Below are 15,263 nucleotides of genomic sequence, written 5' to 3'. Positions count from 1 at the left end.
TGCAAATTCAAGAAACCTGAAAGCATATCACGCATCTTCTCTGACCACAACTCTATGAGATCAGAAATCAACGGCAAGAAAAAAATTCTAAAAAACACAAAAACCTGGAGGTTAAACAATGTTACTAAACAAACAACGGATTGCTGAAGAAATCAAAGAGGAAACCAAAAAATTCCTAGAGATGAGTGAAAATGAAAACATCACAACCCCAAAACCTACGGGATTCAGCAAAAGCAGTTCTAAGAGGGAAATTTACAGCAATACAAACGTAGCTCAGGAAACAAACAAAACCCCCCTCAAACAACCCAATCTTATACCTAGAGCAGTTAGACAAAGAACAACAACAAAACCTCAAAGTTTGAAAAAATCATAGAGCAAGGCAGAAAAAATAGAAACGAACAAAAAAAAAAACAGCAAAGGTCAATGAAGCCAAAAAGCCATTTCTTTGAGAAGATAAAGAAAACTGATAAACCTTTAGCCACATTCATCCAAAAAAAAAAAAAAAAAAAATGAAATCAGAAACGAAAAAAGAGAAGGTACAGTGCAAAGAAACAGACTCATAAGAGATTATCATCACAAGCAACTATACGCCGATAAAACTGACAACCCAGAAGAAACGGACAAAATCCAAGAAGAAAGGAAGACGGAAGGAGGCAGGAAGAGAGAGAAAATGTGAACAGACCAGTCAGTCAGACGTCCTGAAACTGAAACTGTGATTTTAAAACTTTCGACAAACAAGAGTCTAGGACCAGATGGCTTTGCAGGCAAATTCTATCAAACATTAAGAGAAAAGTTAATGCCTATCCTTCTGAAACTCTTCCCAAAAGTTTCAAAGGACAGAACGCTGCCCAACTCACTCTCCAAGGCCACCATCACCTTGATACCAAAACCAGGTATGACATCACAGAAAAGGAAAATTACAGGCTGAGAGTCCTGATGAACACAAGATACAAAAATCCTCAACAAAAATACCAGCAAACCAAATCCAACAATACATTTAAAGATCATACACCACGGCAACAGGGATTTATCAGAGATGTAGGGATTTTTCAATATCTGCAAATCAATGTCATTACATTAACCACCTGAAGAATAAAAACCGTATGATCATCTCAACAGATGCAGAGAGAAGCGTTAGACAAAATCCAACCCCATTTATGATCGAAAACTCTACAGAAAATGGACATAGAGGGAATCTTCTTCAACATAATAAAGACCATATACAACAGACACATAACTATCGTCATAACCAACGGTGAAGAGCCGAAAGCCTCTCCTCTAAGATTGAGGACAAGAGAAGGATGCCCACTCTTGCCACTTTTATTCAACGTTTCTGGAAGTCCTAGCCATGGCGATCAGAGAAGAAAAATAGAAGAAATCCGCACTGGAAAGGAACCCAGCCTGCGTCACTGCCGATGGCATGCCACTGCACGCAGAAGTCCTGCGGCGGCTCCAGAAACCTCCTGGGGCTCGGCAGTAAGCGCAGTGTGGTGCGAGCACAAGAGATACACAGGACTCCCATGCGTATTTACACACTAATAATGAAAGGTCAGAAAGACAAATTAGGGCAACAATCTCACTTAGCTCTGCAACAAAAATAATAAAATACCTAGGAATAAACCTAGTATCTAAGGAGGCCAAAGACCCGTACCCTGATACCTGTAAGACGCTGATGAACAAAACTGATATTGATACACGGACGGAAAGACATACCACATGCTTGGATTGGAAGAATCAAAACTGTCAAAATGAAAAATACTATTCATGGCAATCCACAGATTCAATACAATCCCTATTAAATTACCAATAGTATTTTTCACAGAACTAGAATAAAAAAAAAAAAACACTCCCTAAAAATCTGTACAGAAACACACAAAACCCAGAAGCCAAAGCAATCCTGCAAAAGAGAAATGGAGCAAATGGAGCAGGGAGGATGGAGGCCCGGCTTCGGACCACACGGCAGAGCTGCAGGCAGCAACGGAAGCATTTTCTGGCCCAAAACAGAAACAAACACGAGTGGAACCATGCAAAGCCCGGAGATGAACCAGGCCCATCATCACTCCATCGATGGCAAAGGAGACAAGGCTACCCAGTGTCAGAGAAACAGTCTCTTCAACAAACGGTGCAGAGAAACCCGAACAGTTACATACAAAAAAAAAAAGAAAAATCAGATCATTCTTTAACACTATACACAAAAATAAGCTCAAAACAGATTAGAGACCTAAATCTGAGACTGGACACTTAAATCTCCTAGAGGAAAACACAGACAGAACTCTCTCTGATATAAAATTGGAACAGTATCTTTTTTGATCCATCTCCCAGAATAATGGAAATAAAAATGAAAATAAACAAATAGCATCTACTCAAAAGCTTCTGCACAGCAAAGGAAACAATAAACAAAATGAAAAGACAACCCACAGACTGGGAGAAAATATTTACAAATGATGTGACTGACAAGGGAAGAGTCCCCCGAATTTAGCAACAGTTCAAGATGCTTAATAGCTTCAAAACGAACAACCCACTTAACAGACACTTCTCCAAAGAAGACGTACAGACAGGCACGTGAAAAGATGTTTGACATTGCTAATTATTGAAAAATTCAAATCAAAACCACAATCAGATATTAAAATCACCTCACATCAACCAGAATGGCTATCATCAGAAAAATCCCAAAACAATAAATGCTGGAGAGGGTGCAGAGAGAAGGGAACCCTCCTCCGCTGTTGGTGGGAATGTAAACTAGTGCACCCACCCTGGAGTAATAGCGCGGAGGGTCCTTAAGAAACTAAAAATAGACCTACCATACGATCCAGCAACCCCATTCCTGAGCGTATATCCAGAGAAAACCGTAATTCAAAAAGATACATGCACCCTTATGTTCAAAGCAGCACTGTAACAGCCAAGACATGGAAGCAACCTGTATCCGTTGACAGATGAATGGATAAAGATGTGGTATGCATGTCTACAATGGAATACCATTCAGCCATTTGAAAAAATGAAGTAATGCCATTTGCAGGAACGTGGATGGACCCAGAGATGATCACACTAGATGAAATAAGACAGAGAATGAAAAATGTCACAGGCTATCAGTTAAAAGTGGAATCTAAACTATGATACAAAAGAACTTATTTACAGAACAGAGCCAGACTTCGGGGAAAAAGCCTTGCAGTTACCACGGGGGAAAGCGGAGGAGAGCGATGAATTAGGAGTTTGTGTGAATATGTGCTCACTACTGTGTGTAATCAACAGGGATCTCCTGTGTAGCAGAGGGAACCCTGCTCAGAGTGCTGTAATAACCTACGTGGAAAACCTCTGGGAGAAGAGGAGGGATACACGTACAGCTGAGCTGCTTCCCTGTGCGCCTGAAACAAGCACAACATTGCCAATCAACTGCTGCTGCTCACCCGCCAAGCCGTGTCCGACTGCGACCCCCGGACCGCAGACCCCCGGCTCCTCTGCCCTTCACTGTCTCCTGGCGTTGCTCACACTCACGCCCACTGAGTCAGTGATGCCACCCAACCATCTATGCTCCATTATAAAATATTTTTAAAAATCTAACCCAATAGATCCAACATACTGTTTTAACATGTTATCAACTTAAAGAATCATAAAGGAAATACTTCAGGTTACTAAGCGCTAGGTCTGAAACCAAGCTTCCTTTACAACCGCAGCTCTCAGACCGGCTGCCTCCACGCAGTCCTGGGAGCACAGCTCGAGACAATGCGTGTGGACGTCTGTGCACACACACGTCTGTGAGTGGCTCACACAGACACTGGGCTTGCAGGCGACGGTGCTGGTGAGGAGGCCCCGATGGCCAAAGGGAAGAGAGTACTAAGTGCGGGCACTGAGCCAAGGGTTTGCAGACAGGGACCCTCAGTTCTCCCAACCTCACTGCAGAGGAGTCTCTAAGGACCAGAGTTTGGGCGGCGCCAGGAGAGTGGGGGACAGAGGAGCCTGGGGTCTGCCGTCCAGGGGGCCGCCGGGTCGGACGACTCGGCAACTGAGCGACAACAGAGCACAGAGCGTCCCTCCGCTCTATCCCCAGGCCGGCAGGCTGAGGCCTTTCTCCCAGGGAGCCGGGCCTCCACGCACAGAGCTGCTCCTCGCGGGCCGGACCCGTCTCCACCGAGGCCCCGCGGCAGGGGGCCAGGGTCACACAGGAGCGCCTCCCTGGATGGACCCCAAGCGCCGGAGGGCGCACGGCCTCGGACCGTGAGCATCCCGTCTGCCCGTCTCCTTCCGCCCTGCTAGAGCTTACCCCCCGCCCGCCGCCCCCCAACGCCACGCTGCCCCCCAACGCCACGCTGCCCCCCAACGCCACGCCGCCCCCGAGAGGCCCGCAGAGCGCCATGGAAGACAGCCTGCCTCCGGCCCAGAGCCTGTAGCCGCCCGCAGGCCTCGCAGCCTCGCCGCCGCTGGCCGAGCCCCAGGCCAGTCCGCCCTCTGCCCAGGACCCCGTGAAGGCCCTCCTGGGTGACCTCATGCCTGCCCTACACGTGGGTAAACTGAGGCCAGGCCACAGAAAGCGTTTCCCCTCCCTCCTGACTCCAAGGAGAAGGGCTGACGCCTGGGCCCCCAGGCAGACGGAGGGAGCGGCCCCTGGACAAAGGGAGACCCGGTAGCCGGGAGAAGCCTGGAGGCGCCGGGCCCGCGGGGGGCGCCGGGTCAGGACCCCGGTCCCGGGGCCGCCTGGCTGGGACTCAGCCTCACCGCGAGGTGGGACCCCACGTGGGCGTGCGGGGCCGGGTGACGGTCTCCGAGCGCGGCACGTTCAGCGCCGGGGTCAGTCCTCCGGACTAGCCCCCAGCACCGGGACCCAGGGGCCTGCGAGGCTCCATCCTCCCGTCCACACCAGAACGCCCCGCTCGCGCCCCGGAGCCTCACCGCACTGCCGCGCACCCGCACCCTCGGAGGCACCGGGAGCTCCGCGCCCACCCCCGGCTGGAAGACGCCGGTCTCCGCCCACCGGGTCAGGCGAGCTGAGCTTTACCAAGGACAGGCGTGGGCACGAGACAGGCAGCCCAGCTCAGACATTTCATTGTCCTGAACGTTTCCAGGGCCACCCAAGACCCTCTGATTTCACAAGAAATATCACACACACTCAAAGGATCCCTGGCAGCTGCAGCTTCCAGAGTAACCATCACCACTCTTGGAGAGATCCAGCTCCCTGAGGAAGTCACACACACACTCGTGTGTCCTGCATGACTGGACTGAGTCGTCCTCCTCCTGAGAAGGGCTGTGTGGGTGTGTCTAATTACAGTCACTGGATTTGCTCTGCAGAACTGTATATAGTCGAAGACAGCAAAGGTGTAACACAAAGAAAAATCGATGCTTTCAAAGCACCTTGAGAGCTCACGTCACTCTCCCTGCATTCGACTTCCTCCAGAGACCCTGCACACTCCGCACCAGGTGGGACACGCCCCTGCCACCTCCACCGCTTCCCTGCTCAAGGGCGTCGGCCCGGCCAGCGCTGGGCAAAGGACGGGCGTGACAGGCCTGCACGCCTCCAAGGCCCGGAAGCCACACTGCGGGGTTGCAGGCCCTTTCCCAGGCCCCCCAGAGGGGCCCCCACCCCAGGGGGAGTGGGTGGTGTTGCCCAGCTCTGAGGGAGCCTGTGGCTGTCAGGCAGCAAACCCAGAGCTCCCGGGGGTCCCCTGGGCACCCTGGCCCCTCCTCCCCACTCACCCCGATGGCGGGTGCAGAGCCCACGTACCAGGATGTCGAGGCAGGCGGCCTTCAGCAGGGTGATCTGGTCTGCGATGGTCAGGCCGGTGAAACCTGGCAGGCGTTTGGCAAACTCCACGATCTTAATAATGCACTTGGTGGCCAGTTCACTGAATTTGTCCCAGAGGCCCAGGTCCAGCCGGACTCGATGGTCAGCGCTGGAATTCTAGGGGGGAGCAAAAACTCGGTCAGGGCTAGCTGTGGGAAGCTGGCGGAAGGCAAGGGACTGAACCCGGCTCCTTCTGAACATGCGGACGATTCACTCTTCACCAAGGAGCCTTGGGGCTGGGGGCAGGGGGGTTGTTGGTAGTTGACTTTTTAGCTTAGATTCATCTTTTTTAAATGATCAGAGTCTCATCTCCCAGACCAGTGGATAACCGAGTAGTGGAGAAGCTCTCTTCAGCAAATACTCCAGCTGATGAAGGAAGGGATGGGAGGCGGCGGTGTCACCACTTTGTAATCTGATGAACCAACGGCTCCACTCAACCCAGGACAACCTCAGGCAGAGGGCCCTTCCTGGGGACACCGAGCTGCGCATCCAGCCTCACCTGACCACACCAGGGTTTCATTGTTCAGTCTAAGTCGATTTGCATTTAGTTTCTATCACCTGCGACAGGAAGACGTCTACCTGATGCCAAGTTATGGGTTAAGATGGACTAGGGGTGAGAGCTTCACATTCCCCTCGCAGAGAGGTGTCAGGACCTGGAGAAGGGGGTCCCGCCCCACGGCCCCCATCACCTCCTGCCCGGACCTTCCTCTCTCCGCCCTGGCCTCCTCACAGCACGTTCTTTAACCAAAGGAATGTGGGTATCCTTTTAAAGCCTAAGTCACAGTGAGTCAGTGTTGCTCAAAGATGTCCCATCTCACTCAGGCTAGAAGGCTAAGTTCTCTCCGCAGCCTGCAAGGCTGTCCAGCTGACTTGCCTCTCCCAGAGCCCTCTGTCCCGGGGAAGACGCCCAGCGGGGCCTGGCCTCAGGCTCTCTGCCCAGGCCGCCCCTCCTGTTGGCCTGCCCTGCTCTGGGGTGCACCCCTCGCCCCCCAGGCTGGGCAGAGCTGGGCTCCCCCAGCCATTCCGAGACAACCCCCGCAGGGGCCGCCTGCATTCCGGGCCTGTGCTCCTAGCCCTCAGCCCCGACACACCGCCCTGTCCCCAGGGGCCACACGGGCCCGGCACTCAGCAGGGGTGCTCAAACATCTGGGAGTGAGCGCATCGCTGAGTGAGGTGCTTCCCGATGTCGATGTGGACGTGAGCATCAGGCTGGCCTGGGTAGTGGGGGCGGGGGGGCGGGTAGGATCTGGCAGGCAGGGAGAAGCAAGGTCGAGGCTGGGGCTGGGGCCCCGGACGCCCTGGGACACACCGCCAACCCAGAGTGCTGGCCCCTCAGCTCACCGAGTCTATACCCGGGGCTCTGCTTGTGAAGGTTGGTTCGGAGCCGCAAGGGAGCCGTGTGTGAGGGATGCTCAGAGGCCTGATGCAGGCGGAAGCTGTGGTCCCACTCACCGCCCCCTGTCCCCGCGGACCTGGGGACACGGCGCACCCAGGCAGCGGGAGGCCTCCGTGCCTGTCCCTCGGTGCGCTCCGCGCTCTGTCTGGCCATGGGAAGGTGACACGAGGGCGGGCCCTCCTCTGGGCTTCCCTGGAGCCCAGGCCCCTTCTCAGTGCTGGACGAGGAATTCCCTCTAACTCTCAGGAGCTCTCCCCTGGCGGGCGGATCGCCACCCACCTGCAGAGCTAAGGCCCAGTCAAGTGAGCCGCACTCTGTGGCCCCGGGCCTGCCTCTCGGGGCCCCGCAGAGCCTGGACTTTGTCTCCAGGAGCCTGTCTCCTGGCTGGAAACCCTGGAGACTGGAAGATACCGGGCCTCCCCATGGTGAGGGCGTGACACGCTGCAGCTCCCTGCGGTCCAGAGACTCCGTGAAGGGCAGCCAGCACGTCCGTCCACAGGAGGACGGGGCACAGAGACCCCAACGCACATGCTGTGTGGTCCTCAGACCTGGGTGCTTCTGCCAGCCCCGCCACTCCGGGAGGCGGGGGAGGGCCCCCCAAGACGGCTGGCGAGAAGCAAGGGAGAGGGGGCAGGATCTCCCTGAAGGCGATGTTTCAGGGGTGCTCCCAGACCCCCTTTAAGATGCCTGGGCTGGGACAGGAGTCTGGAGGCACCCCTCTGGCTGGCCTGGTGGTCTCAGCGATCAGGGGCCCTGCTGGAGGGCAGGGCATGGCCTCGGGGCACCAGCTGCCAGATGGAGTGTGTCCACCGCTCCTCCCAGAGATCCAGGCTGATCTGTGACCCGCGCTCCTTCTCCGAGGGCGCCTCACGGAGCCATGGCGCCCCCCTCCCCACCGCCCCCCCCCCCCCCGAGGCCTGGGAGGGCAGCCTGCACCCCCGGGGCCTGCGAGGTGGGAAAAGCCGGGAACAGCAGAGAGTGGGCCCAGGCCGGCCCGCACCTCCTGGAGATCACCTCTGTCAGGCGGAGTCAGGCCCGGGTGAGGCCACACAGGTCCAGAGGGGGAGCCCCGCCCACCTGGTCTCTGCACTGCAAAGTCACGTACGTGTCCCTCCTTTAACCTCCTTGGCAGCCCCACAAGGCAGTCCTCGCTCCAAGGTCACGGAGCCCCCAAGCAACCCGGGCAAGGCATGAACCTGGGCCTCAGAGGCCCTAAGACCTGGATGCCACGGCGATGCTCTGTAAGGAGGCAGAGCAAACGCCCTGGTGCTGGGCTGTTTCCTCTTTGGAGGGGGGGTCACCCGCCGCTCTGCCGCCATAAGGACTTCCTCTTCGCTTTGTTTTTGGGGAGGGGTCAGACGTCTCCCCAAGGAAGGCAGCACCTGCCCAGGCCTCAGCGTGGAGAGTGGGGGCCAGGTTCCTGTGCTTCCCTTCCATAGCCTCCTGGGCCCTGACTAGGGTCCCAAATCTTCCTGAGTTAGGGAAGAGAAGGAGCCACTCTTTCAGGGATCTGGAGATGGGCAGCTAGCTGCCTTTTCAACTCCTCTCCACCCACTTCTGCCACAGGCGTCTGATGGGGGTGCCAGCTTGGCGAAGGTGCACGAAGTCCCCGCGCAGCGGGAGCTGCTGCCGGTAGGAAAGTTCTTATAGAAGGACCTCATCTCAGAACCAAGAGGCTGCAAGGGATGCATCGTGCCTGCTGTTCTTTATTCACTCCTGCGCGCACGTCCCAAGAAGACTGGAAGCCACTTACAGTAAAAACGGAACTAGCCCCTGTGCTCTGGGGCGGCTTCGGCATGGGATCAGGCCACCCCGAGGTTAGGGGCACCCCTGGAGATGGGACTTAACAGCCGCACTCCCTGCTAGATCCAAAGAGGCACAAAAAGGGGTGCTGGAGGCTCTCGGGGAAGCCCCTGTCCAGGGCTGAGAGCAGACCCTGAGACTAGGAATCGAACACAAGCAGCTCCTTTGAGCAGAAATTCCGGGCAGCATGGGGCAGGGAGAGGGCGGTGGGAGGGGGCTCCACCCTGCTGGGGAGCTCGGGGCGCTGGTCATTCTCTGCCATTGGGTGGAGGTTGCTCCCAGGAGTGTCCATCACCTCCCCTCCAACCCTCCGTGTGTACCACACTCACCCCGCAGCCGCACAAAGCCTTGAGGCGGGTGGTGGGCCTGCCGCGTGAGCCACTGTGACGGGGGGCAGGCTGGATCAGACCTCAAGCCCAAAAAGAATCCCAAAGGAGAGGCTCCCCAGGAGGAGGGAGGTGGGGAAGGGCTCAGAGAGGCCCACCCGAGTCCTGGTATGCCAACCACAGACGGGACCGTCCTGCGGGGAGGTCTGGTCCCGGCCACGTGCTCTAGAGGGGCACGCGCCATCCACACGTGTCTGCCTCGCCCTCCAGACCCGAGTGCCGCCACTACCTGATGATCAGGTGAGTCAGGGGCTGCAAGACGGCCACGGCCACCCTAAGACAGCCCTGCCAGCAGAAGAGGGCTGGGGCCCCGACTGCACAGCAAGTGGCCCCTCAACTCTCTCACTGCTGGACCTGGCTCAGAAGCTTCCACCTCCAGGAAGCTCTCCCTGCTGTGACTGTTCGTCTTCTGGAGCGAAAGGTCTGATTTAAGGATAACAGCCCCTCCTCCTACAGAGACGCCCAGGGGCTCCTGCCTCCCTCCTGCCTGGTCACCCACCCTCCTGAGGTGCAGGGTACTGTCTGGGGTTAAAAGAGCTGCCTTCAGACTGCCCGTGTCTAAGGCCGCTTGGTATCTATGGGACGTGGGGAAAGACTTACTCCTCTGAGACACGGGGCCCTTGTGCCGGCGTCAAGGAGGCCTTGGAAGGAACCAAAGAATCCACAAGGCAAGAGACTTGGTATGGCCCTTGGCACAGAGTAAATGCTGAGTATCAGCTGTAACAACGATGATGGTAACAGTAATAAAGACCCCTAATCACAAACTACGGACTTCTCTCCACTGCTTACGGACTGAAACCCAAAAACGAGGCTGAGGGAAGCCAAGAAATGAGCACAAGGGCGCACCGCTGCCAAATGGTTAAGCGGGATTTAAACTATACACACCTGGCACCTGGTTCCTGATTCAGAGCATCACCCAGGTCTCTGCCCCCGCTTCCCCTCCCGGGCTGTCTTCAAAGCTCCCAACGCTGCCTGTCCTGCACGTGTTCTGGGCCGGATGGAACCCTGAGCTCAAGGGGACTTGTTTACTAGGCCAGTAGTAGGCCAGGCCAGGTCAGCGCCTTCACAGACGGGCCAGCATCTCTTCTCCCTGACACCAGGGCATGGGGCGCCAGGCCCAGAACGTCATGCTGGGTCTCGCTACTCGAAGCACATCTGTGGCCTTTGCTACTCAGGAGTGTGGTCTGCAGACCAGCGGCACCTGGGAGCCACACCTGCTGAATTAGAACCTGCACTTGAAGGGCCACCAGGTGCTCTGTGAGCTGGCCAAGGGGGAAGCAGGCTCTTGGTTCCTCCTCCGTTGGAAGGTCCACCAGGGGACCTGTGTCCAATTCTAGGGCCAGCTCTTCAGAACCTGGTGCCACTGACCACACAGCCTGCGGGCGCCTCACTCCCTCTTTTTCTGGCTCCATTATGGCCTCTTATCTCTATAACCTTTCACCCAATTCTGTTTCTAGTGCCATCAGTCACTGAACCAGCAAAACTCTGCAACATTTGGAGTTTTTACAAAAGAACCCACATCTTAGGTGGGCAACGTGAACTTTAGAGCCCAGAACGACTTTCGAATTACACTCACTCATTTTTGAGGGCTTATTACCTTCTACTCACTAGAAATACATTTACACGTCAGCGAACACAACACGTGTAAACATCAGTTTGAAAACATCCAAATACCTGAAGCCATCTCCCCCGGCAGAGCCAGACCAGCCAACACAGGGGCCCTGCCCCGTCTCCCCGCCTCCCCTTTCTCTTGTTTCTGGCCCAGCGAGGCCAATGCCCGGGGTCCGGGAAGGGCAGCGGAGGGCCCCTCAGGGCAGCCCCCCTTTGCTTTCCCAGGGCCCCTCTACCCTCGTCCTTCGTCCTTCGGAGGCCTTGCTCCCCTGGGCGGGCTCTCCCAGTTGGAGCCCTGCGCTTCGTGCCGCCATCTGCTGAGACCCCCGACTCCTCCCTGGCTCCCCTCGACCACTCCCCCTGGGGGAAGGTCCCTGTGAGCAGGAGCCTCGTCTCCATCACTTGGTCCCGGAGCCGTGCACGGGTCCCACCTAGGGTCCCACCTGTGCGTTGTGACTGCGAGGGAGGAAGCGCCCACTCGACGCAACCACAGCTGAAACCCCCAGACTGGACGGGGTGGTGAAGAGACCCCCTTACCAAGCCGGGTCCCTCCAGCCCAGGGTCGGCCAGCGGGTGCACGTGTCTGCTAGTCCATGCTAGCGCGCCTGAGCAGCAGGGCGCGGGCGCATGCGTATATGAGCATATGCGTGTGTCTGTGCGTGCGTGCATGCGTGGCGGCGCAGGGTGGGCGGGGCCTCTCACCGTGGTGTACTTGCCCAGCTGGCAGAGCGAGGGGAAGGTTTCTTGGTGAGCCTTGCGGATCTTCTCGGTGAGGTCGTCCAGCTCTGCCGTCATCTCGTAGCTCTCCGTGCACTCCTGCTTCGAAGGCTCCTTCTTCTTCTTGTTTCTGTCATTCCTGACCGCTGCGGACGAGAGAGCAGACAGACGGAGCAGGGTCACCAGAGGCCGGGCTGTGCCGCCGCGTGCTGCCCGGTGCGGGGCCGGGGAAGGCGGTCGGCACAGCACAGCGTCCCCGGCGGACAGCGGCGCGCCGGCTCCTGAGGAGAGCTCAGCTCACCCACAGGGAGGGCCTGTTTGTTTGGAGGGAACCTCCCGTGTGCACTGGTTCCTCGAAGACTTTCCGGGCACGTTCCCCCCAGTTCCGGAGGGGGTGGCCCGAGGGGCGTGCCAAGAAAACCCCTCTTGCCTGGGACACACATCCCGGAATGGAGCTAGGGATTCGTAGCTAGGCCTTTCGGTTCACTTTTTTTGCTTTTCAGTTTTCTTAATTAACGGGCAGTTTTGAAGAGGCTCCTTTTCAAGAGGATGGGATATGGGGTTTTTGTCCCTTCATGTATTTCTGCTTCGTTAACGTTCTGTGTTAATCACAGTCTCTTCTGTGAAGTTTTAAAAAGTAATAATCCACGTGTCAGGAGCTGTCGGCCTGGGAAGCTGTCCGTTCCTTCATCCCTTTCCTGCCCTGAAGCCCTTGTCCCCACGCCCTGTCTGGCAGCGGGCCTCAGGCAGCACAGCCTTGGCCTCTGCTCTGGGCGTGAGCACAGCCTCTCTGACGGCTCAGAGCCGAGGGCCACTCAGAGCTCTGGCGAGGGTCTCCTGGGGAAGAAAACTGGGACCCAGGGAGGCAGACAGCGGAAACTAGACCATGCAACCCCCCCCGTGCTGCCGAGGGACCCAGGGGTGCCAGGCTGGACACCACCTGCTGGAGCTCCCGCCGCCCTGACCTGGGAGTCTGTGCTGCAAACGACCCAGGGCATAATCTGATCCTTCCTGAGAGGATTCAGCCTGGCCCTCCTTGAAAGCCCCCAGGCGATCTGACAGCCAGCAGCTCCCCAGGTCGGGGTCTACACTGTGAGGACCCCAAAGCCGTCTGGGAGCTGAGGGCAGAGTGAAAGCAAGGCACCAGCATAGGGGGAGGAGAGAAGGTGGAAGGAAAGAAATGGGGAGGGCGGCGGGGAGACGGAAAAGGCGGTGCGGTGGTGCTGAAAACCTCAGCTCTGTAAGAGCACCTCATGCCTGCAGTCGGGGGAGTACTTGTGAGTGCCTTCAGATCCTACTGGGAGCCGTGTCCACAGTATGCCACTTGATCCCCTTGCCAGGTAGGCAATTTTAAACCCATTTTACAGATGAGGAAACAGCCTCAGTGAGATTAAGGTATGTGCCCATGACTACGAAGCTAGCGAGTCCCTTCCTCTCTACTTGCTTGTTCCTAACAAAATAAACACATTTGAAAAAACTCCTCCAGGCGATTTTCTTTTCCAGGACTCTGAAATGTCACTGTTCTTTGGCTCAGAATGTTTCCAGGTCCAGCACAAGTAAGTAAAGACAGTTGGGGTATCTAAGCCTCACAGGAAGGCAGACTGTGCCCAGGCCACTCCCACAGGTTGCAGACACAGGGGAGGAGAGCATGGTTTAAAGCAGGGAGAGTGCAAAAGTGAAAAGCCAATTCGTTTTAAAATTGCATCAAAAAACAACAACAACAACAAAAAACAAACCCTTAGGAATAAACCTGACCAAGTTGGCAAAAGACTTAGGTGCTAAGAACTATAAAACATTAATAAAGGAAACGGAAGATGATTCAAAGAAATGGAAGATATCCCATGCTCCTGGATCAGAAGAATTAATATTGTTAAAATGGCTATACTACCCACAGTAATCCAGAGACTTAATGTGATCCCCAACAAGTCACCCATGATATTTTTCACAGAATAAGAACAAATAATCCTAAAGTTTATATGGAACCATGGAAGACGCAGAATTGCCAAAGCAACCCTGAGGAGAAAGAACAAAGCAGGAGGCACAGCCCTCCCAGACTGCAGACAGCACTACGAAGCTAGAGCAATCAAAATGGCATGGCATTGGCACAGGAAGAGATACAGATCATCAGAACAGAATAGTCAGCACAGAAATAGACACACTCACCTAAACACCACTTGACTCTTCAACAAAGAAGGCAAGAATATACAATGCAACCCATACTGGAAAAGTTTAGACAGCTGCATGTAAATCAGTGAAGTCAGAACATATCCTCACACCACACACAGAAAGAAACTCCACACGGCTTAAAGGCTTAAATGTAAGACAGGACACCATAAAGCCAGAAGAGAACATAACAAAACATTCTCTGACATAAATCACACCTGTGTTTCCTTAGGTCAGTCTCCAAAAGCAATAGAAATAAAAGCAAAAATAAATGGGATCTAATCAAATTTTCAAGCTTTTATACAGCAAAGGAAACCATAAAAATGAAAAGACAGTCTATGGACTGGGAGAAAATATTTGCAAATGATGTGACTGACCGACAAGGGCTTAATTTCTAGAATATACAAGCATCTCATATAACTCAATAACAAGGACAATCCAATCAAAAAATGGGTAGAAGACCTAAATAGACATTTCTTCAAAGAAGAAATACAAATGGCCAACAGGAACAATGAAAAAGTGCTCAACATCGCGAATTAGAGAAAACTACAGTGAGGTGCCCCTCACACCGGTTAGAATGCCCATTGTCTAAAAGTCTACAAATCACAAATGCGGGAGAGGGCGTGGAGAAAAGGGAACCCCACTACACTGTTGGTGGGAATACAGACTGGTGTAGCCACGATGAAAAACAGCATGGAAGTTCTTCAAAAAACTAAAAATAGAATTGCCAATGATCCAGCAATCCCACTCCTGGGCATACAGCTGAAGAAAACTCGGCTTCAGAAAGACGAATGTACTTCTATGTTCGCTCTTGTTTGTTGTTCTAATTCCTAAGTTGTGTTCAACTCTTTTGGGACCCCATGGGCTTGTAGCCTGCCAGGCTCGTCTGTCCATGGGATTTCCCAAGCAAGAATACTGGAATGGGCTGCCATTTCCTTCTTCCTACCCAGGATCAAACCCACATCTCCTGCCTCGGCAGGGGGTTCTTTACCACTGAGACACCTGGGAAGCCCTACGTTCAGAGCAGCACTATTTATCATAGCCAAGACATGGGCTTCCCTCGTGGCTCAGCTGGTGAAGAATCTGCCTGCAATGCGGGAGACCTGGTTTTGATCCCTGGGTTGGAAAGATCCCCTGGAGAAGGGAAAGGCTACCCACTCCAGTATTCTGGCCTGGAGAATTCCATGGACTGTACAGTCCATGGGGTCACAAAGAGTTGGACACGACTGAGTGACTTTCACTTTCCCTTTTCAAGACATGGAAGCAACCTGAATGACTAACAACAGATGGATGGATAAAGGTGTGGAACATACATGAAGTGGATTACTGCTCAGCCATAAAAAGGAACGAATGGGGTCATTTGTAGAGAGGCGGATGGACCAAGAGATTATCATACTAAGTGAAGGAAGTCAGG

General features: G+C 54.6%; 1 protein-coding gene across 5 annotated transcripts in view; it reads right to left on the bottom strand.

Annotated features, from left to right (window-relative positions):
* RARB (retinoic acid receptor beta) overlaps positions 1 to 15,263 on the bottom strand; it is a 443,693-nt gene that overhangs the window by 15,606 nt on the left and 412,824 nt on the right. For all 5 annotated transcript variants that reach the window (XM_068972097.1, XM_068972099.1, XM_068972098.1 and 2 more), the window contains exons 4-5: positions 11,672 to 11,832; positions 5,714 to 5,890 (exon numbers count right to left, since the gene is read on the bottom strand). In XM_068972097.1, the coding sequence (XP_068828198.1) occupies positions 5,714 to 5,890; positions 11,672 to 11,832 (338 nt within the window). The remainder of the gene's footprint in view (positions 1 to 5,713; positions 5,891 to 11,671; positions 11,833 to 15,263) is intronic.

This window comes from Capricornis sumatraensis, chromosome 4 (genome assembly GCF_032405125.1).
Source record: "Capricornis sumatraensis isolate serow.1 chromosome 4, serow.2, whole genome shotgun sequence".
In the NCBI taxonomy this organism is placed as follows: domain Eukaryota; kingdom Metazoa; phylum Chordata; class Mammalia; order Artiodactyla; family Bovidae; genus Capricornis; species Capricornis sumatraensis.
The sequence above is the reverse complement of the archived record's forward strand: the minus strand, read 5'-3'. Positions and strand labels throughout refer to the sequence as shown.